The sequence below is a fragment of the Pagrus major genome, chromosome 4 (assembly GCF_040436345.1).
Source record: "Pagrus major chromosome 4, Pma_NU_1.0".
Lineage (NCBI taxonomy): Eukaryota > Metazoa > Chordata > Actinopteri > Spariformes > Sparidae > Pagrus > Pagrus major.
This window is the reverse complement of record NC_133218.1, coordinates 36,655,443-36,679,192: the sequence shown is the minus strand read 5'-3', so window position 1 is coordinate 36,679,192 and position 23,750 is coordinate 36,655,443. Positions and strand designations below refer to the sequence as shown.

Genomic DNA, 23,750 nt, shown 5'->3' with positions numbered 1-23,750 from the left:
TAGCAACAATAGAAAGGCTCTGCTGTGTCCGTCACTCGGGCTGCGGGCTCCAGTCGAATAGGCAGAATGTCCGTCTCAGTAAGTAATAATATAATATACCGTAGTTATCAATAAGTCTTAGTAGATCATACCTGTATAAGCTTAAATAAAGAAGTGAATGAAAAGAATGGCTACTCCAATATTGAGTAAAATGACCATAACCACCAGAATAGAGCTGGAGCCCTGAAAGACAAGAGAGGAGAGAAGAAGTGACGTTAGAGCAAAAACACAGAAATAAGAGGACAACATGGAGGAAGAAGAGCCAGAGACTCCACAACTGTGATAATAATAATACTGATTATAATAATGAAAAGAGGAAGGAGAAGAAAAAGAAGAAGAAAAAAGCAGAAGAAGTAGAAAAAGAAGTAGCAGAGGCAGAAGAAGAAGAAATAGAAGAAGAATCGATACCACTACTTTCATTTGATAACATTTGGATAGTTACTAGTTACTTTGCAGATTACTTTGCTGCATAAAAGTAGAACATTTTTAAATTAATTTCTTTAATCAGCAATCTGATTAAATCTGATGCTGATAATCAGAAAAAAGCTGAATATCGAATGTGATAATCAGTCGACTCACAGTATACAGTGTTTACATACTGTACATGTAATGTATGTATATTTTACTTTTACATGTACTTCTGATACTTAAGTACATTTCAAGACTTTTACTCGACCACTATCTGTATGGGCAACACCTTTACTTTTACTCGACTTTTGGGTATTTTTATAAAACCGGTCCGAACAGACGACAGGGATCAGATGACTGTATCTGTCAGACATGCTTTGACTGTGACGACTCACTGAGTTTGATTTGAGGGTGAGATGCTCTCCTTCCTGCTCCAGAGTGATGGGCTGAGACTTTAGGGGTGGGGAGAGGGTGAGGTCCCTGTGCAGCGGCCACTCCTCCAGCTCCGCCCCCACATTCAGGTTGTCCAGCATCTGTACAGAGTCCATGGATCCCTCTCTGACCGGCCGAAGGCCTCGGGATCGCAGCCTGTTGTTTTTGGGGGCCGGGGACTCCTGGCCGAGCCCCCGAGACGTCTGCGAGTCCGGACACAGCCTCATGTCCACCGTGTAGTCGTTCATCCGCTCCTCGTCCTGCTCCGTGAGGCGCGAGTGGGCGGGGCTCCACCTAAGGGTGCTTTCAGCAGTCCAGCCCCCGGTGAGGCCGTCTAGCCTTTGGTCGATTACAGCATGCTCGTTAAGCTTGTGGTTGGACGGGTTGTGCTGCTTTGGATGGTGGTTGGAGTAGACATGCTCTCGAGGGTTGTAGCTAGAACAGACGTGGTCCTTTGCATTGTGATTGGAGGAGATATAATCTTGGGACTTGTGATTGGAAGAAGCATGCTCAGAAGTCTTGTGATTGGACATGTTATGTTCCAAGGCCTTGTGATTGGATAAAATGTGCACCTGCGGCTTGTAGTTGGAAGAGGCATGCTCGCAGGCCTTGTGATTGGTGGAAGAATGATCCCATGTTTTGTGATTGGACGACGAGTACTCCCTCGACTTGTGATTGGAAGAGGCATGCTTGGAGGGCTTTTGGTTGGACAGGGAGTGCTCCCACGCTCTGTAGGAGGAAGCGTGCTCCCGGGACTTGTGATTGGACGAGGATTTCTCCCGTGGTTTGTGGTTGGACAGAGGGGCCTGCTCGTGGCCGTTAATCTGGCCCTCCTGCTCCTCCAGCAGGGAGGGCGTGGTGGAGCGGCTGCTGCCTCCTCGGTCCGGATACATGTCATCAGTCCAGTTGTTAGCCCCGCCCCTCGGCAGATCCATGCCCCGCCCCTCCACCAGCACCTGGATCTCGGCCCCGCCCTGATCGTCCACGGCGCTCTGGCGCATGAAGCAAGCATTTCTGGGACGGTGGCCGTGCTTGGGCGGGCTGTGGGGGGGCGAGGTGGGCACGCTCAGCACGGGGCTGAGATCAGGTGTGATTACAGGTGGCGTGGTGTCCGGCGTGCACAGCTCCGGACTGTCTGTTCCTGTGGAGATCACCTCGTGGTCTTTGTCCTTGGCGTCCTGGTGCTTGGGCCTCTGACATTCGAGCCCTATGAAAACAGTCAGAGAATAGCACCAGTGAGGTGATTTGGCACCAGTCCATCAGACCTACAGTGTGTGTGTGTGTGTGTGTGTGTGTGTGTGTGTGTGTGTGTGTGTCAGTGTTATTAGCATGCAGGGTAACAAAAGGAGAGAGAAGCTGCGTACAAACTGGATCCTGACAATCACTGTTGGCTCAGAGAGGATCACGGAGGTGGAAACACTTGATTTATTTCATTATGAGATGATAATATGAACGTAAACTCACCTGCTGTAAATCCACATGTTTAATATACTTTTTACTGAACTTAAAAAGCAGATTTTAGATGAAAATACTGAGTACAGCTCAGTCATTTTCATAATTTGCTGCCTTTTTTTTTAATCCAGTCACGACTTGTGACTAATTGTTACAGTCCAGGCCTCTCGGGGGAACTGAAGCAACAAAAAGTGGACAGAAATTTGCCAATAAAATAATTTAGTGTTATTGTTTCTCCTCAGCAAACACAAACTGAGCCAAAGAAAAAAGAAAAGCCAAAATTAATGTGGTGCAATAATGTTTCTAAATGTGAGCGAGTTCTTCTTGAACTAATATCACACAATGTTGTGATCGTATGAAGCCATCATGTTTATAAAGAGTTTATATATTATATAGTATATTTATTTATTGTATTTACATTTTCTGCTACTTTATGTTTATCTGACAACTCAAATCATGTTGCAGTTTCAGATTACTAATAGAAAAATATAATCCACAAATAAATGATGATGTATTATTATTATTATTATTATTATTATTATTATTATAGATTAAGATGAGACGTTATTGATCCTCAGAGGGAAATCAACAAGCTACCCAGCAGATAAACAATATAAAGTGATTAAAATGAGCTTTAACAGCGTCAACATTAAAGTGATGAATGTATCAGTGATCACAATCATGTAATATAATATGCATTACTCTAAAACGAGACACTGCATTACGAGTACTTTTACTTTTGGTACTTTAAGTGTATTTCGGTGATTTTAGCATATTTCACTTCTCTTGTTTTTGTCTTTCTTGCCGGCGGCTTCACTGTTTTGGTTCACTAACTTGTTTCCAGCCACGACAGGCAGATGTTTCCAGAGGAAAAGCTCTGATGAGTTCATTGTTCACTACCTGCTCAGCAGCTGACAGCAAACGGACACATTTAGACATTAGCTGCCAAATATTTCCCATAAATTTATCAGGTGGTCAGAAACACGACTCCAATGAAGACTAACAACTTTCTAAGGTGATAATAGAGAGGCGAAGTGGGACCTTATTTCATAAAAACTGTATTGTATGTGTCATGAATCACACATATGATGTTAAAATACGTTATTATAAAGACGACACAGCCAACAGTGTCGTTAGTGACGTCGACTCGTTGAACTTAAACATCGTAGAGCTGCTCCTGTATATCAGCGGCTCACCGAACTGACCAACTCTCCTTTTTTAAGACCTTTTCTTTTTCTTTTTTTTTTCTTCACAATTCAAACAGGATAAATAAATTATTTGTCTCTTCATTCACTAACATACAGAGTTATTCTGAAATAAGTTCCTATGAGGTCCACCAGAAGGGGCATGACTTCAGCTAATCAATCAATGCAGCTTTAAACTCAAAATTCAGTTCGCTTTGTTTATAAAATATCAAGCATAGTGTAAAGTTCCTGGGTGATGTATTCAAAACTCCAAAGATATTCACTTTACTGTCACACAGGTAAAAGAAAAGTGAAGTAAAATGACAATTAATTGTCAAAATCGTAGTTCTGCCCATCAACTAATCAATTAATCAACTAAATGTTGCAGCTACATAGTTCAGATCCATATTTCAATATTCAGCAGACACCTGCAGGTTTAAAGTGGTTATCAAAATGTACCTTAATACCATATCAAGCCATCATATGAGAGCCTTTAGGAAATTATCTGCATATCTTGTTTTGTCCGCTCACCGTTTCCGTAGATGTGGAAGGAGGGCGAGAGCTCCTTGGCAGCTATCCGGGCCAGTCGACACTCCTCCGTGGCCTTCTGAGCCACTCCTTCAGCTGCCTCCGCCTTCCCACGAGCGTGGCTCATCCTGGGCAGGACAGGTAGAAAACACTGCAGTCACACAGGCTGAAGATGTAAAGGTTATTATTGATTCTCTATCCATGAAGATACAGAATCAATATGAAGATCTGAGGCCAAATCTGCTCTGTGAGTTGTGATATCCAGGATTTATTTTATTGATTAATTTTTCTGTCGTCTTGTTTTGGATGTTTCATAAACATCCACGGATGGATGGTGTGTCAGAGACTTTCTCATTTTATCCTCGATTCTGAAATCAACTACTGCAGCAATCGAACCCTGATGTATGGAAGACTGTCAGGGCCAAAATTCAACAATAAAAGCCATAAACAGGAGATGTTTCTCGGTTATATGTCGGGACTTTTGGTGACTTTACGTATGTTTTGCTGACCTTGACATGGCGATCTCTGCCTTCTGCTTGGCGATGTCTGCGGCCTTCTCAGCAGCTTCGACAGCCCGGTCCACCTTCTCTCTGATTTTACTCGCCCTCAGCGGGATCAGGTTCTTGCGTTTGCCGCTCACCAACACGTTCTGCTTGTACTTTCCTTCCTCCTTGGTGCCGTCGGGGAAGGTGGTGCATCCGTACCCGTGCCTCTTGTTTCCCGCCCACTCACCTTCGTAGTGCAGGCCGTCCGAGCGCCGGCTCACGCCCCAGCCGGCCCTCTGGTCGCTCCGCCACTCGCCAGCGTACATTTCTGTGACAGTGGCGTCCACAGGAGCGCCCTGCTCGCTCTCGCTGGCGTTGGAGTGGATGTCGGACGCAGCAGAGCTGACGGTGCTCATGCCGGCCTCGCTGCAGAAGGAGCTCTGCTTGCTGAGCTGACTGGCCAGAGAGCTTTTGGACTCAGAGCGTCGCAGCTTCAGGCCGCTCAGGATGGACTGCCGGAAGCGGCCTTTTCTCTTCCTTTGGCGTTCGGCTTCACTCGGAGCCGTCAGAGCGAACCCGCCTCGCCCCACAGGGCTCCCCGCCAGCCCGGCCACCACCCCGTCTGTGGGCGTGGTGGCGCTGCCGTCCTCCAGCACAGCCGGAGGGCCGTGGCTGTGCTCGGAGCGGAGCGAGTTTATGGATGTTCGCAGAGGGAAGAGGATGACGGCCGCCATGCCGTACGGGACACTCTGCCGCACGCCATAGCCATGACGCATCCCACCGAGCCACTGGCCCTGGTAGGTTCCTGAGGGACAAACAGGGACACAACAAGAGTCAGGACGGGAAACTTTTCCATGTTTTTATCCATGACAGCTGCACGATGACTGTCTGTCCTTAACTTTGAGCCAGACTGAAATATCTCAACAACTACTGGATGGATTGTCATGAAACCTTTCTCTAGACATTCATAGTTTCCAGAGGATGAATCCTGATGATCTTTCTGACTTTCCCTCTCGAACCCACGAGGTGACATTTCCCAGTGAGCACCAAAACTGGATGATACTCTGCCTGAACAGACCGGTTAAAATGCGGTTACAAGGTCAACGTTTCACTGAATCCAAATGTGTGCCATTATTTTAATAATGTGTTTTAGGTTTAGGTTACCTTTGATTAATGTGAAGGTATTTCTCCAAAGTGTCTCCAATGTTTCATTTTAAATGTTATAAACATGGATAAACATCAGATTCATAACTTGTTGACTTGTGGAGCAAACTGTACAAGCTGAAGAAACAAATATGAGCTTCACACTATAGCTCACACAGGAGCTCTGGACTGGGATGTGCAGGGGCTAGCTGGTTAGCATGCTAACTTTAGTAGATATCTCTGCGTTGGTTGCAGACATCATGATGTCAACACTGTTATTTCTTCACATTCTGCTGATAATCTTAGTTGTTTTTTCGCACATTGCACCTTTAAGTTTAATATTGCAGGATTTGCTATAAAGACACATTTCTACCAAAAGCAAATGATAACAGCTGATCGTCATTTTGGAGCCTGACGAAGAAACCAAATCCAGATTTCTCAGTTAGAAGCCAGTTTTGCAAATCCCTGTGAAATATGGTCTAAATCTGAACAGTTAATCAATGTCTTTAAATAGTCCCTGAAGGAAATTTCACAAATGCTCACTGTGTTGAGTGAAAAGTCTGGACGTGTGGAGGGTCAGGTCTAAATTTTGAATTCGTCCAACATACTTGCAAAACTAATAACATTCGCATCAGCCTGTACTTTGGGTTAAGTGCTAATTACAGAGTGCTATCATGCTAACACACTAATCTAAGATGGTGAACATTAACTGGCTCTCCATCCAACAGCTGTTGAGACATTTTATGAAAAGCCAAAGCTGTCGACCTCTCGGTGTCTCCAGGCAGCGAGATCCGTCCTCTGAGGATTGTTTAGCAAAATTTGGTGATGATCCATCTAATAGTTGTTGAGATTTTTCAGTCTGAACCAAAACACATCCAGTCCCTCCAAAGTACTAATCAGCCTGAAAGCACCAACAACGTTTCCTGATGTGGACTCACAGTGTGAGGGAGACGATCCTCTTTTACATTTTGTGATTTGATTTTAAGAGCGAACTGAACAGAAGGAAGCTGTGAGGTTTGTCTGCACCGACAACGTCCAGGTTGTCTGTGTACAAATGTTTTATCTGAATATTTTAGTGAGTTTTTCTGTAATTTACTGTTGTAACCCTGTGTTGCTGCCGGTCTCCCCTGTAAAAGAGACTAACCTGATGAAATAAAAGATGTATTGTGACATGCAACAGACCATATGCATGTATTATTCTCGTGTGTTTTATGTGGTTGCTACACAACCAGGAATAAAAATCTTTGAAATCATTCAGTGCCAAACTGAGGCTTGTTGGCACAACATTAAAGCTGTGAAAATAAACCAAACGCTTGAAATAAACCCAGAATAAAACCATGTATTTGGCTTCTCCTCCACTCCAGAAAAAGTACATATGTACTTTCTAAAAACTGGCCAAGTGCAAGTATTTATCGAGTGAACCTGACGTCTTTGTGCCGGTTTAAGATTTGGCAGATTGGAGGGAGTGGGTGTGTGGAGGAAAAACCAATGTACTACAGAGAGAGAGGACGACTGTGTGTGAGGAAGTACTAATATCACAAAGTATAATCAGGAAAATGTATTTGTATTAAAAGTAAAAGTACTCGTTCTGTAGTAAAATGTCCCCCGTGTCTGTTCTACTATTATATACGATCTCATTAGATTATTATGACTCAGTCGTTCATGTAAAAGCAGGATTTCACTGCTGTAGTTGTTGAGCTGGAGCTCATTTTGAATCATTTTGTACAGAACTAACACTGCTGATCATTTTCTCCATTAATCAATTGATTGATTGGTTCGTCAAAATTCTGGAGACAGTGAGAAATGTGGTCACGATGACTCTGAGCCCAAAGTGACTCCTTATAATGTTTGTTTTGTCCAACCAGGAGTCCAAACCTCAACGTTATCAAAAACTAGCATGCCTCTCGTTTGAGTGCATACCTCCGCCGAAAGGCCCAACATTTTTAATGAAGCCTAATCCAAAACTACAGACGAGACTCCATGAAACGTATTTAAATCTGCTACATCATTATTTGGATCCATATCAAAGTGTACTCCCGGATCCAGCCCCATTAATACGTATGTGTTGTAAAACGCGCTATCTCACAATGTTAAAGAAAGTGAGAAACGATTCCTGGACCCGTCCCTTTAATCGGATCTGCACCAAAACTTCATGGGGTCTATTCTGGGCTGAGACACGTCCTCCATCCAAGTTTAGTGGAAATCTGTTCAGTAGTTTTTGTTTAATCTTGCTGACAAACCAACAAACCAACAAACGAAGAGACACGGGCGAAAACAAAACCTCCTCAAAAAAGATGATATATGATGAATAATAATAATAATGAAAATAACAAACGATTGTTACTAAATTCTCCACGGACTGATTAATCGACTAATTGTTTCAGCTTTACTCGTATATACTGTTGGGTCGTTTAATTTAAAACCAAAATATCATATTTTATAAACTCTTCAAATGTTTTATGTGTAAAAATCTCAAGTTGTCAAGTAATTGTAGTGAAGTAAAAAATACAATATTTCCTTCTACGATGTCGTGGAGTCGAAGTAGAAAGTTGCATGAAAACACACAAGTACCTCAAATTTAAAACTAAAGTACAGTACGTGAGTAAATGTACTTAGTTACACTCTCTCACTCTCTAGATGTGTTGAAATGTGAGCTAACAGTTTAAAAAGTTAATTATTTGTTTGTTTCTGATTTAGTTCGTTATTATTTTTATAATTAGTCGTAGTAATAAAAGTTTTAGGGGTAATTTGTGTGTTTTTTTTTGGTCTTTTTTTTACTATAAAGCAAAAAAATGTTATGTTATTTAAAGTAAATGTATGTAAGATTTTGCATTGTTACAATAAAGTATAAAAACTGATCAGAAAACTAAAACCTTTTCTTCTATGTGGACATTTAAATCCATCAGCTTAGTTTAAACCACAGAGGTGTCGTCCTCCTCCATCTACACCTACGAATAAAACAAACGTCAGCCGACACCCAGACCTCCTGGAAGGACGAGGAGGAGGAGGAGGAGGAGGAGGAGGAGGTGGAGGTGGAGGAGGAGGTGGAGGAGGAGGAGAAGGAGGTGGAGGAGGAGGAGGAGGAGGAGGAGGAGGAGGAGAGCCCTCTGGAGAGACTTTAAAAGAAAGCTGGTCTGCTGTTTAACATCTCACGTCTCCGTGGTGGTCAGAACAAAAGGTGAAGCTGATCCAGAGTCTCATATTTCTGGACAGGAAACTCGACAGCCTCCTGTTCGACTCACAGCTCGTCGGTTTGATTTTCAGGAGCGCTGTGCTGCTCTTCCTGCCGACGAGGTCGGGGAGCTTTCTGTCATGAAAGGCATTTTAACAGCTGTCTCCACTTCCTCCAAACAGTCTGGGCTCAGCCTCAGAACATCCTGACACAACACAGCAAGAAGTGATCGATCACGCAAGGTGACTGGAAATAAAGCTGCGTCTAACAGTTCTCGATCAATCGATGTATCGTTTAGTCTCAGAAAATGGTGAAATCACGTCCATCAGAGTCTGACTGACAGTTTAAGACCCAAAGATATTCAGTTCACGACCATTTAAAACAGAGAAAATGGGAATCATTATTATTTGATAACCCGTTAGCTCCCGTTAGACAACAGCTATGTTAGCATTCAACCTCTTCCTAGCTAGCATTACAGTTTGATGGTGTTTCACGACACAACAGGACGTAAATGAAGTCTGATATATCAAACCACGTCTTGGCCTGGGGACATTATCGTGGCAGTGTTAGCTAGGCAGTGGTTGAAGGCTAACGTTAGCTGTTATCATGTTGTTTAACTTAAAATACAGCCCGATGTCCTTCCAGATTTTCACTATCTATCGTCTTTTGATGACAGATAATGATATGTGTGACATCAGAGGAAAATGGCCGACATGAACATATTTTATTGGTCACCGTCTTGTACTCAGTCCACAACAATGTCACCACCCGTCGCAGCCACAGAAGCTAATGGACGCTAAATCGAGCTTCTGTCACACGTCTTCATGCGAGACATTTTATCAGGACAAGTGAATATCTAATTGTTCGGCAGGAGCGTCACTCATGGCTCTGCTGAAGAGTCTTTGCTTTCTTTGCTTGACTGTTGGAGGTATTTTCCTTCTGATTTATGCGACACATGAGGTTAAATGTCAGCGACATTACTGATGTTTGCGGTCGTTCTGCTCTGTTGGAGCTTTCTGATAGTTTAATTGCAGCCTGTTTCCTCATCACGCTGCTAAATGACCGACAGTGTCATCGCTGCATTGTCTGTTTACAGACTAGTAGCTCATAATGACTCATACAGATTCAGGAACAAGTGAAAAATAGATAACTCATATTAGGAGCCAGCTGAAAACATGGAGCTTAACTCTTTGGAGAGACATTTTGAAAAACTCCCAAAGATCTTTAAACAGGAAATGGAAGAAACCTCGAGATCCTCCTCCACAGACGGCTGGAGGTCCAACTGTCTCCACTTTACTTTATTATCAAGTGGGTTTATTTTAGTGTCCCTGATGTACAAAGTAAAGTTCGCACACTACTTTTCACCGTACTTTTCTAGTTATTGTTCTTCTTCAATGCCATGACTTTCGGTAGCGATTCCCAAAACTGTTATTTCGCAAAAACCTAATAATCTCAACTTTATCTCATAATTTAAACCTTTTATCTCATAATGCTCGTAAGCATTTTCAGCTGGAGGTCTCTTTTAAATGTGAATATGACATCTTCGACCATACCGTTTGTTTCTGTATTCTTTAGGGGTTTTTACTTTGGCTCTCTTCCATGACAGTCGCTTGGGATCTTGAAGCACCTAAAGTATATATGATTTTTAACCAGATTTTGCAAACTGAACTTTTTATCTCCTCACAAAAAGAGGCCTAGCGTGTCGTTCCAGTGCGCTCCGGCAGCGTTACACCTGTGGTTACTTTAACTTGCAAAGGTAGTGAACAGTGAATCAGAGAGAGAGACAATATTGATTCTCAATATATTATCGTATATTGTCATATTGCACTCGTCAGTGAAATGTGTTTGTCATAAAGACGTAGCTTCAACACATTTATTGTTTAATTTAAAATGTCAATAATATGGATCTTCACAGGCTGTGAGCTGCCAACAGGAAGCTCCCAGGACATCAGTAGTAAAGTGGATTTCTTAAAGGTGCAATATGTAGGAATTGCCCTGAATTCGTCGTCCACCGCACACTTATGGGGCAGCATATCACCAGAGTAACCGATAACTGCTGCTAATTGTAGCTGCCACTAGCTGGTTAGCTCAGTTAGCCATGCAGCTAGCGGTCCAGACTGGGAGCTCGAAGCACTAGGGGAGCTTTGGAAACCAGGAGCGAAAGGTGCTTGAATATAACGTCAAAGCTATTATTTCTTCACATGCTGTTGATCATTTAAATTAATTTTTTTGAATGTTTTGAAACTAAAATTCTTACATGTAGCACCTTTAACAGCAGATGGGTCAGCGTGTGGCTCTGGAGCTGCCCGTGGTGCTGAAATAAACCCTCACAGATGCACCGAGGTCTCAAAAGGTTTTAAGTTTTTAAAGCTATTCTGTATTTTTCTGACTGCAGGCCTCTGAGAAACATCTCAGGCTACTGCAGGTTTTGTTTTCACCCATGTTTGTTTGTTGGTTTGTTTATTTGTCGGCAGGATTACATAAAAAGTGCTGAACAGATTTCCACCAAACTTAGACGGAGGATGGGTCTCAGCCCAGAATAGATCCCATTACCTTCTGGTGCAGATCTGGTTAATGGGACAGATCCAGGAATTATTTCTCCTTGTCCTCAACATTGTAAGACAGGATGGTTTTTTGACATTTTTGTTGATTTCTCAGGGAATAATGTCTGAATCGTGATGGATCTTGATGAATCTTGGCATATTTAGGTGGCTGGTATCAGTCAGAACAATTTGACGTTGATCCAAATAAAAATACAGATTAAAATACACAAAATCAATATTTTAGGCAAATTATTATTTTAACGTGTTGTAAAAGGACGTGATGTAGGTCTACTGTACTTAAGTACAGTTTTTAGGTAATTGGACTTTACTTGAGTTTCTCCATATTGTGTGATTTAAGTGAAATATTGTACATTTTACTCCACTAGCCTACATTTACTTGATAACTGTTGTTACAAGTTGCTTTACTTTGAACTTATGTAATAAAATTAGACACAAAATATACATGCAATTCAAATTACAGTCACTGTTGTAGACAAGTATATTATTTTTCTTATTTACTAACTGCAACAGTAAGTTATAAATATTAGTATATAAAGTGAATACAGTCAGGTCTTAGTCTTTATTCGGGACACATCTACTGTTTACAAACGAGTCCTGTGGGTCTACTGACCAACCAAACTCCAGTCAAAAAATGACTAATTTTGTTTTTCTAATTCTGTTTTTCTTTTTTAGTGTTTTATTCTGTTGCCTCTGTGTATCGTGTAGTTATGATTTCTTTCTTGAAGCTAACAGCAGTGATGCCATAAATATTAGTCTCTAAACTGAATACAGTTAGTTCTTAGTCTTTCTTGGGACACATCTACTGTTTACAAACGAGTCCTGTGGGTCTACTGACCAACCAAACTCCAGTCAAAAAATGACTCATTTAGTTTTTTTGCTCTTTAAGTATTTCCTCCTGTTGCCTCTGTGTTTTATTTAAGTTTGATTTCTTCTCTGAAGCTTTTAAAACCTCCTCCACTTAAAAACCAGATCCAGTCCTCGTGCGTCAGGAGCTGTCCGCGGTGCTGAACGCAGATCCGGACCGTCTCGCGCTCGGCGGACCTCTCTGCAGGTGCACGAGGCTGCATGTGGCCTATAATACGGCTTTATTAATTTTAATAAGCACTTCTCTGTTGACAGGCCTGTCAGTGAGTCTCCCGTGTGTGTGTCCGTGTGTGTGTGTGTGTGTGTCCTGCACATTTACTGGGTTGTGGAAAATGTGTCAGCTCGTGCGTGCTATATTCATCTGTCGGCGGTGTGACACGTGAGCGGAAGGAGAGGAGCGGAGCAGTCGCGTGACGCAGTGTTTTTTTTTCTGTTGCTCTTCTTCTTCTTCACCATCTTTGTTTCAGCGCACAGTCCGCGTGCACACAGCAGGTGTGAGCGGTGAACAACAACCTCCACCTTCACTGCAGCACCGACACACACACACGCACACACACGCACACACACGCATCACTTATTGACCTCGCTTCCATCATCCGGGTCCCGCGCGGTTGCGGGGCCGGCGTGATCAAACGGCCTAGATTACAAACGAGACTGACGGGAGCGGAGAGCCAATCAGAGAGCAGGAGAGCCGCGCGCCGGTCTCCAGTGACACGCTGACCTGCTGTCTCCCGTTACCATGGCGACAGCGGGTGTGATGCAGAGGGGAGAGGGGCTGAAGGTGTGTTTTTATAAATCAGCGTGCGTCTAAACACGAACACAGCGGTGACACTTCAGCTCGGTTTAATTTCTAATATTAGACGCTCGTCCTCTTTTCGTGGTCCGCAGCCTGGTTCTGATTCTGTCTCGCTCGTTTTCTGATCGTCTCATGATGAAGGCCGGTCAGCAGGACTCATAATGTCTCTGCACCAGGACACGGACGGATCACGAGACACTGGGGCCACCGGGCAGCTCAGACATGTAGGCCCCCCCCCCCCGGCCCTCAACACTGGAGCCAGACCCCAGACTGAAACAGACATGGCTGCCATGTTTGTAGTCATCCTGTGTCTCTTTGTAGTTGTCTAGCATATATTTGTAGCAATTTAGCATTTTGTTGTCATTTTCCATCTCCTTATAGTTTTGTGTCTCTTTGTAGTCATTTTACGTGTCTTTGTAGTCATTTTACGTGTCTTTGTAGTCGTTGTACGTGTCTTTGTAGTCGTTTTGCGTGTCTTTGTAGTCGTTTTGCGTGTCATTGTAGTCATTAAGCATCTCTTTAAGATCATCTCTGTAGTTGTCTTGAGTATCTATGTAGTCATCTTACGTCTCTTCTTAGTTTTGTGCCTCCTTGTAGTCACTTTATGTGTCTTTGTAGTCGTATTGCGTTTCTTTGTAGTCACTATGTCTCTCTTTGTTTTGGATCACTATATGGTCATCTTTCATTTCTTCTCAGTTTTGAGCCTCCTTGTAGTCATTTTGTGTCTTTGTAGGCACTTCCTGTCTCTTTGTAGTCACAATTCATGCCTTTGTAGTCATTTTATGTGTGTTTGTAGTCACCTTGCGTATCTTTGTAGTCATATTGTTTGTCTTTGTAGTGACTCTGTATCTTTGTAATCTTTTTGGATGTCTTTATCGTTAAGTCTCTCTTCTAGTGACTCTGTAGTCACTTTCTGTAGTTGGTTTTCAGTCTCTTTTTATTCATCCCAAGACTCTTTTTTGTCAATCTGCGTCTCTTTGCTGGGGTGCAACAGTAAAACATTTACAGTGACCCTGAAAGGACTGAAAACAGGACAGTTTTATAGTTGAACAAATGCTTCATTATAATTTCACAAAATATTTTGTCCTGACAGACATGAACCTTGATATAAACCTGAGAGCTTGCACTTTTAATACACTAATAGAGTTGGAATTTAATCCTGTTATGAAATACTTTGAGACCGGTAGTCGTTTTGGATCTCTTTTTAATCATTTTGTGTTTCTTTGTGGTTGATTTTTGTCTTTTTTCTGGTTAATTTGTGTCTTTTTCAGGTCGTTCTGCAGGTGAAGCAGAGCTCTCACACGATGAGAAGCTGTCTGACTCCTGTTAAAACTTCCTGCCCCAGCAGATCCACACTGACACTCCTCTGGACAGATGTTACACTAATACTACAGAACATTATACAAATATTACCCCCTAGGGGCCCCTGAACCCTCGGGCCCCGGGGCCTGTGCCTGGCAGGCCTGCTCAGTAATCCATCAATGCGTGTGGATGTGACCTACATGTTATTTATGTAGCCTACATTGGAGATGTGTTACAGTTGATTTTAGCAGCAGGCGAAGTAAGCAAGCCGTTCCACTTCCACTGTGTGGAGCAGACAAGTCCAACTGGACTCAATCTGCTCTGAAACAGAAGCTGTGGGAGGAAACATGGAGGCCACAGTGGCTGTGATTCACTTTTAGCTGTCTTACCTCCGTCGGAGTAGGTTTCAGTGCCGTATCCATCCTGCAGCCCGTTGCTCCACGTCCCCTCGTACCGGGCCCCGCTGGCCGTGCTCTCCAGCTGCCCGTAGCGACCTTTGAACCCCTGCGTCCACTCCCCTCTGTACTCCCAGCGGCCCTTGCTCTCCACTCCGATGCCATGCCGCTTGCCCTGCGCCCAGGTGCCCTGGTAGCTGTTCCCGCTGGGCCACGTGTACACGCCCAGGACCTCGAAGCCGTGACTCCAGGCACCCGCGTACTCGCCCTGACCCTGGGGCCCCGTGCAGACCCCTCGGCCATGGGCCTTACCCTGCTCCCACCCCCCGCAGTACGACCCCCCGTCATCAAAGTCAAACCTGCCTCCAGTGGACATGCATGAAACAGGTTTAGGCAAATCCTTAGAACGTCAAGAAAAAGAACAAACAAGGGCCTGGTTCACTCAGAAGGAGCAAAGAGGGAGGAGGCCTCGTTTGAACCTGGTAGCATGGAGGTGCAGGGCCTCGACTCTCCTTCTCCTGTTAGTTCAGGATGTAAAACACCGGCTCCTCATTTTAAAATCAACAAGACGTGGCCCGAAGAGCATCACCTCACGATGGAGAAGCAGTCTAAGCCTCAGCGACGGGTCTGGAGTGACGAACGCAGCTGCTGTGCATGCTGCTTCCCATGGGCATGCAGGCTCAGAGTGCTTCTCATCCTCCTCCTCCTCCACTTCCTCCTCCACCTTCCTGCTCCACGCAGCCTCGCAGCCGGGGAGCTCGCCGGCCCGTCGCCTCAGCCGTGCAGCGGGGCGCTCCAGACAAGCGAGGCCTAGGCTTTTCCAGCAGTCCCAGAGGCCCACAGAGCGGCGGCGGTGGTGGCAGCAGCGAGCGAGCGAGCGAGCTCAGCTCAATCAGACATTAGAGCATCCCCACATCCCTGCCGCACACAGAGAGGGATACAGGACAGGGATGCTGCTGCGCTCGTACGCCATCTAAAAAAAAAATCAGGGGAAGTTGGAGATATTTCTCGATAGCATGGCCTGGAAACCAGCAATCCAGGCTAACGCTCAGAGACACACATCCACATCACACAAACACACAGCCTCAGCCTCGCACACACACCTCGGCAGACATAACGGAGAGAGTGAATATCTCCTCTTATCGCTTCCCTCCTTCTCCTCTCCTCTCTGCTGTGATGTGAAGATGAGGCTCTCTCTCCTCTCCTGAAGAAGAAAAAATAAATTATTCCTCTCCTCTTCCCTTTGTCCTCTCCATCTCAGCGCTCGTCTAAACCCGGATTGTTGTTGTATCCCAATTCCACCAAGTCATCTGTCCTCTCTTGTTTTTCGGCCTTGCTCTTTTCCCTTTCTATCTCTCTCTCTCTAAAATCTGCTCATTACAGGACTGTTCCACCCCAGCCAATACCCCTCCCCCACATGCACTCACACTCACACACTGAACACACACACACACACTGAACACACACTCCTTCTCCGAGCTCTTAAAGAGATAGAGACGGAGGGATGGTGCGAATAGCTGCATGCACGGCGCTCGCTGCTCGTTCCCTTCGGGGATACAGCCTGCTTTTCCTAATTATCCAGCCTCATTTCGCTCTCTCGGCTCTCGCACCGAAATCTGGTCAGTCAGCAATCTGTTTTCCTGATAAACCGGACGTTTGGCGAGCTCATTGATCCCGTGCCACCGTCTCCCAGGCTAATTGTTGTCAGTCTTTTTTTCACTGTTGTCTCGCAGGCGAACCGATGGACCGGAGCTGTCACTTGAAAAAAAGCTTCACAGAGACCCAGACTGACCTTTTTTTTATAAACCAACAAATAATCTGTGCGTCTGCGCGCTGACAAAATGAAGCCGCTTCATCACAATCTGACACCCGAACAGTCGCCGTTACTTCCAGAGCGGTCGTACGGTAAAATATTTTTCTAATCAATAACTGGAGCATGAAGGTATTGGAAATCTTTCTGTCACTGAACACACCATCTGCTGGTTCGTATGGTGACCAGAAAATGGTGTCACACAAGGACGAACACTGGCCCGCTGAGATAAACCTGTATTATTTATAAGCTGTTTAATAACTGAAAGATAAACCAACTGGATTTAAGCTGGTTTACACGTTTTATTCTCCCGTAGAGGAACGAGAACAAACGTCTCATCACTGACCGTCAGAGTCAGGTGAACAGAAATACAACAGCTCACAGAAATGTGAGTCAAAGAGCCGGTTTAAAAGAAACAGTGTGACTTTATATTGAGTTTAGATATAAACTAAAATATGAGCTGATTATATGATGTGTAAGAAGAGTCGGTGACATAAACCAAATAAACTGAGCTGAACCTGAACGTAAAGATATCTTAAAATAAAAAAGATAAATAAAAAACACACAAAATAAAATAAATAATAACTTAAATTACAGAATAACATCATATAAAATAATTAAGAAATACTTTTTTCAAAATTGATTTACTTTACTTGTATATTTCTATTAATTGCTATTCGTGTATTAGTTTTACTTATTTTTAAATGAATATTTCTACATTGTTTTCAATTCACTATAATTTGTATTATTTATGTATTTAATTATTTACTGTTTTTTTCCTTGCCTGTGACAGTTTGATAATTTTTAAAACAAATTTAAGAGTTTAAAAATTACAATTATTATTTTTTTCATTTTATCCTATTTATTTTTATAATTATTTTTATTTTATTTTATGTTTCATTTATATATATATATATTCAAAGGTCTGCTGTTTCTTAAATTTATTGTAAGATTGTTAATTAATTTAAATTAATCAGTTTCCTATTTATAGTGCTTAATTTGTAATACATGTTCATAAAAATATTTATAATATTTAGAACAAATAAAAGAGAGGAAATTTTTTTTTCAACAAAAGGTTCAAATATTTATTTGTTAAATAACATTTATTTGTAAATTATTTTATTATTTATTAATTTAATTACTTGCTCTTTTTTCTTGTCTTAGACAGGGTTTGACTTTTATTTAAAAAGAAAATCTTGGTAATATTATTTATTCACAATATTTTATTTTTAAGAGTTCTGTCATTTCTTATATTTATTTTAAGATTGTTTATTAATTTTAATAATTGTTTTTTTTCCTGTTTTCTGTTTCTAAGACACTGCTTCATTTGTAATACATTTAATTAAATATATTTAGAACAAATAAAAGGATTAAAGTGTTTGTTTTTTTTCTTAAAAAGCATCAAAGGTCAAATTATTTATTTAATAAATTCTGTTTTAAAACATTAATTTGTTCATTAAAATATATTTTAGATTTGTGTATTTTTATGTATGTATAAAAACATTATATATATTTATATTTATGATCTAATATTAATTGTGTTTTTTCTGCCCCACCTTTTCTGTATGAACCTGCAGACGTTTTGTCGCCCCCTGCTGGCGCTGACAGTAATTACACAAACACTGCTGCTGACACACGCTCATAATTTTTGCCTCCATAGTTGCAGTTTTCTGCTCATTGTTAGTTTTATTTAACCTTTATGTCACCAGACGAATCATTAAGAACAAACTGTTATTCACTGTGTCCGCCTGACAAAACACAAACCCTCCTGAGGGAACGAGGGTGAGATAATAAAAAGAAAAGTCTCTCCCCTCTAATCTTTGCTGGTTGACCTCATCACTACCTGTGTGCCGGCCCGGCTCCAGATTAAAATCTCTCACAGAGGTTGAGCTGCATTCACTGCATCAATACATTTCTATAAAAGAGCCTGACGCAGCCGCTGCTGTATGTATTCAATGCACCAGTTCCTCTTCGACAGGGTTAAACATCTGAACATGAGTGAAAGAGTTCACTGAAGACCACAACTGTCCTCAGTGAGGTTGTTTTCTATTGATCCACAAACACAGTCTGCAAGACTTCATGTCAAACAGGCTGAAATGAGGCAGAACAGATGTCTCAGAGATCCTCCTCTGCTCCCCACCACGTGGTGAAACAACGATAAAGAGCAGATTCAAGCCGACGTGTTTCAACTCTTCATATTTAATATCTGTGTCGCTGTCTGAGGTTTTCTGAGCTTCTTTGCATTTTGTGTTGGGCAGCAGGAGACGTCTGCTCCGAAACATGTAATTACAGAGGCAGCTCGGTCTCAGATGGTTCTGAACGATCGTAGCAATATTATATATATAATATTATATGTATATATATATAAATGTATATATCACTCCAGCAGCAGCGTGTCTCCACGACTCTCCGGCTCTTCTGCGACCTCACGGTGCCACTTCTCTGTACTGTATAGAGGTTACAGGCTACAGTATGGTGTCATGATTTCAATTTAAAAATCAAAAATCAATCAAAAGTTTGATCGTCAATTCAAAGACGACACAGCTAGCTTAGCATTAGCTGCATGCTTCATGTGTGCAGGAAGAATCTCCAACAGCGTCTCAGGTGACGGGTTTGTTTTCTATTTCAGAGATCTTTTATTGATTGATTTGTGACAGAGGGTTAACTCTGGACAAACTTAAGAAACCAAATCTTGAATTTCTATCTTTTGTTGTTTATCGTTGAATCACTGAAGGGGGATTTTTTGTTTTTCTCTAACCTGCAGGAAGCCACAGGAGAAAGTCAAGCTGAGGAATTTGAAAATGTAAACGACAGTTGTTAGAACATAAAACAATGAACTGTTGATCTTGAATCAAATCTTGACCTTAAAATCGATCCAATCATGGATTTAAAGAATCATGACAGCCCTAACTTATATTACCTGTGTAGTTATAGAGAAAAGAAAAGGTCCAAGAGAAAAAGGCACGATGACGAGACTGTCTGCGGCTTCAGCTCCACGGACACATCGATACACCGAACAAGTAAAACTGCTGATATTTCACATTAATGGTCCCCCGAAAATCACCGACTGGTATTTAGCAAATCAAACAGAGCAAAACAACGCTAGACAACAAATCTCCAAAACAACTGCAGTAGCTGGGGACTTGTTTTAAACGTAACCTACTCTGGTGTAATCCAAGGCTCTGGAAGCCCCGAGATTCCTTTGAAAAGACGTTGTTTGCACTCTTTTGTAAGCAGAAACCTTCACTGGAAGCTAAAAACATCATCATGAACCCCGTCTGAAGAGGGCGCATGACATTAACAGCACGTTGAGGGTGTAAATAATGTCTTTTCAGGGCGTTTTGGGATTTCGGGGCTTCTGGAGACTTTGATTACATCAGGAGAAGACGTATGGAGCCATTCTGTTTTCAAGTTTCTGTTTTTTTTTCTTCGTGTTGCTCCAGAAATGTTTTGTGGACTACGAATCCCATCAGCATGGAGGGAGGAGATGATGAGTGGATTTATATTTTTGAGTGGTCTGTTCCTTTAAGTACCACTCTGAAGTACTTTACTCAAGTTTTTCCCATTTATACTTCAATGCAGCGATAATTAGAAATATAGAAGGAAAACGTTGTTCTTCTTACTCCACTACGTTTATCTGACATGCTGAGTTCCTTCACAGGTTCAGATTAATACTACAAAGAATAATCAACATAATAATTATGATGTATTATTAAAGAGAGAGAAACTGAGAAACTACCCAGCAGATAAAGTATATAAAATAATTTAAATTAGCTCCACGCCGACCAGCGTCAACATTAAAGTGATAAACACATTAATGCAACATTGATAACGATCCAGTAACATGTATGATTCTGAAATATGCGTCTGCAAACTGAGTACTGCTAGTTTTGGTACTTTAAGTACAGTTTGATTCTAATACTTTAGTACTGGAAGTATTAGTACTTGTACAAGTACAGGAGTACTTCTTCCACAGTCGTGTCAGTCGGCAGCAGACCGTCACTGAATCAGAGTTTCGGTGTGTTAGCGATGAAACCTGTGGAGCAGATTAACGTTCATCACAATCTGTGTTCCTGCTCGCTGGCTTCACTTTGACTTGAAGGAGTCTGAAGAAAACACGCACACAAGCATGAATACACACAACACACACACACACACACACACACACACACACACACTCAGGGTGACATCACACCTGAGCTGAAACCTAAAATTAGATTTGTGCTGTAAATTACAGCCGAGGTGGATGAAATATTCAGATGTTACTTAAGTAGAAGCAGTGATAACACACGGTAAAGATACTGTGAAGGTTCAATCAGGAAAATGTACGAAAGTATTCAAAGTAAAACAATAAAATGGTTAAAAGCAGCAAATCTTCACATGTGAAGCTGAAAACATGAAATATTTTACAAGAAAAATGACTTAAAGGTTATTAAAGTAGTTGCCGGTCAGTCGATTAATTGACTAATCTCTTCAGCTGTACTTTTTTAGTTTTCGTTGTTTTGTTCTGCAAAAAATACACATTTAATTTGCAAAGTAACAAGTAACTAAAGCTGATAAATGTAGTGAAGTAAAAGTACACGACTTCACTCTGAAGTAGTAGAGAAGAAAGAGAGGAAAATACTCAATATTATGCACAGTACTTGAGTAAATGTACTTAGTTACATTCCGATACTGATCTCTGCCTTTCGGTGCACGTCACAGGAAAGTCGTGAGCGCGTTGGAGAAAACACGTAAAGATTTAATGTGATTCTTTGTCTCGACTTCGTGTCACAAGCGGTTTAACTTCACTGAACTTTCCTCCCCGTGAGCGGATTGTTCTCATAATCTCAGAGTGCTCTTCATACATTATAGAGTAGTTTCATATTTAATAAGCTCAACAGAGGCTACACGCGTGTTTTTACATCGAGAAATCCTCTTATGCAAAGTAGCCACAGACGGAAGCCGCTGCGTTAATGCAGATGTAGTGAACTGCAGCGTCTGATGGAGGAAAACGTGGAAATATAAACTTAAAGGTCACAAAAAAAAACAAGATTAAGGCCTTTAAATGTTTTCTGATTGTCTTTACATCAGCAATGACCCTCAGTAGAGTGCATACCCCCTCCACGGCCCGACAGTTCCCTTCAACTACATCAAGCCGAATCCAATTTCAAACAAAACATGTTTAAATTCACTAGATCCAGATGTTTGTAGTCACTCACAGATACCAGCCACCTGAATGGATCCATCCTTTAATCTGGATCTGCAATAAATAATATAATTTAGACAATAAATAATAAAATAATAATAATTAATAAATAAATAATAAAGACAATAAACTGAGTAAATGTAATAACCAAATAGTCACTCAGTGCTGCATAAAGGACCTAAAAGTCAAACTTATAGTAAAAGTAAAGTGTTAAAATATTTCTCTGGTAAAAGTAAAAATCACATATGAATATTAGGAGTTCAGTAAAATTCTTACAGTATCTGATATTAAATGTACTTCAGTATCAAAAGTAATTTTCTGGCAATAAATGTAGTTACTGTCAAAATAACAAGTAAATTATACACATATTTACATGTATTTATACACTGCACATTACTGGTCAACTGATTATTGACCTGGCTGATTATTGTATCTGATCCGCAGCAGTTTTCTGATGATCAGATCTGTTTTTTCATAGTTTTTCTGATAAAATACATTTAAAAATGTACTTCTTTGGCTCTGATTCAGCACGTAATCTGACAAGTAACCCGTAACTCGTACTTAAATGTATTTAATTTAAGTTATTAAATAAACGTAGTGGAGTAATAAGTAGAATATTTCCCTCCAGAATGTAACGAAGTGGAAATATAAAGTACCAGTACTTGTGTAAATGTACTTCCATCGCTGTTTAACCCTCAACACAAAGTACTTCTACTAGCATTTAGCTGTTAGCTGATGCAGGCTTAAACACAAACAAACAAACAAACAAACAAATAAACAAACTTTTTGGGACTAAACATCAGACAGAGTTAGCAGCCAGCTAGCAGTAGCAGCTAGCTGAGCATCATGGAGCCTGTAGCAGCTAGCGTTGCTGTAAAGAGGCGGTTGTTTGCTAGCTAACATCACCAATTAGCGTCACAACTTCATGATAATATATAAAATATAAAAATAAATATATAAAATAAACATAACTCATATTTCACTTCACTGCAGACGTTGACACACTTCAATACAATATTTAATAATCAACTTCGTGTCGTTCACATTCATCAATTTTAGGTTAAAAAAGCTACCTTTGCTAACCATGCTAACATGCTAAACTAAGATGGCGAACGCACCTGCTGCGACGTCACTTCACGAGCAGACAGCAGAACACCTGTGTTCCCCGGAGCTGCTGGAGACCGTCGGTCCAGTAACCGGTTCCGACGCTTCGCTCAGCAGCTGATGGTTCTTTATAACGTGTCGGTTCGGTCCGCAGCTGCTGCGTGACGACGACAGGCTGTTTACTTCATTGTTCAGGTACTGAAGTAAAAGTACTAATACTTCACTGTAAAAGTACTCAGGTACAAGCTGATACAGCCACTCCCCTGTATCTGTGATCAGTAATGTAACCAAGTACATTTACTCAAATACTCTACAAGTTTGAGGTACATGTACTTTACTTGAGTATTTCTTTTTTTCTACTTTAAAAATTCAAATACTTTTACTCCACTACATTTATTTGATGACTTTAGTTACAATTTGTTTTCATTATTTTATGTAATTGGCAGCTGGTTAAAAAAACAAAACACTGACTTTGATAATAAAAATGCTGAATTATTAAATTAAATTACCTGATATCAAAAGTACTGATGTATCAAAAGTAATTTTCTGGCAAAAAAAAAGTACTTAAACTAAGTTTAAAAAGTACAAGTAAAAGTAACAATATCTTTCACTCGAGGATGAAATCACTCGTGTTGATGTAAAAGCAGGACTTTACTGCTTCAGCTGGCTGAGTTGAGGCTCATTCTTATTTTATTGTTTATTATTTATTTTCTCTATCAAGTTGTTTGGATTGTAAAAATTCTGACACATAAAGAAACGACTCAGAGATCAAAGTGACGCTTTACAATGTTTGTTTTGTCTAAACTTAAATAACTTCAAACAAATCTTAATTCAGCCTGAAGCTGAAACACAAAGAAACAAAACACTCGTTCACACACAATAAC

General features: G+C 41.4%; 1 protein-coding gene across 3 annotated transcripts; it reads right to left on the bottom strand.

The window, feature by feature from the left end:
* Nucleotides 1-141: 141 nt before the first annotated feature.
* jph3a (junctophilin 3a) lies at nt 142-15,140 on the bottom strand. Of its 3 annotated transcripts, XM_073464870.1 has the most exons (6): nt 14,759-15,140; nt 4,553-5,333; nt 4,047-4,171; nt 1,606-2,086; nt 843-1,218; nt 142-222 (listed from the first exon to the last, which is right to left on the bottom strand). In XM_073464870.1, the coding sequence occupies exons 1-6, from the start codon at nt 15,138-15,140 to the stop codon at nt 142-144; spliced, it is 2,226 nt and encodes a 741-aa protein (XP_073320971.1). The 3 variants fall into 3 exon arrangements, with proteins under 3 accessions (XP_073320971.1, XP_073320970.1, XP_073320969.1); XM_073464869.1 differs by having other exon boundaries at nt 843-2,092; nt 4,041-4,171; XM_073464868.1 differs by having other exon boundaries at nt 843-2,086.
* Nucleotides 15,141-23,750: the final 8,610 nt, after the last annotated feature.

Bases quoted from the DNA above. Each gene is read 5' to 3' on its own strand.
- jph3a (XM_073464869.1), bottom strand. From the start codon at position 15,140: ATGTCCACTGGAGGCAGGTTTGACTTTGATGACGGGGGGTCGTACTGC. The intron at 4,172-4,552 runs GTCAGCAAAACA...TGTCCTGCCCAG, and splicing joins GCAGAGATCGCCATGTCAAG to GATGAGCCACGCTCGTGGGA. The intron at 2,093-4,040 runs GGACAAAACAAG...CTCTGACTGTTT, and splicing joins CATCTACGGAAACGGTGAGC to TCATAGGGCTCGAATGTCAG.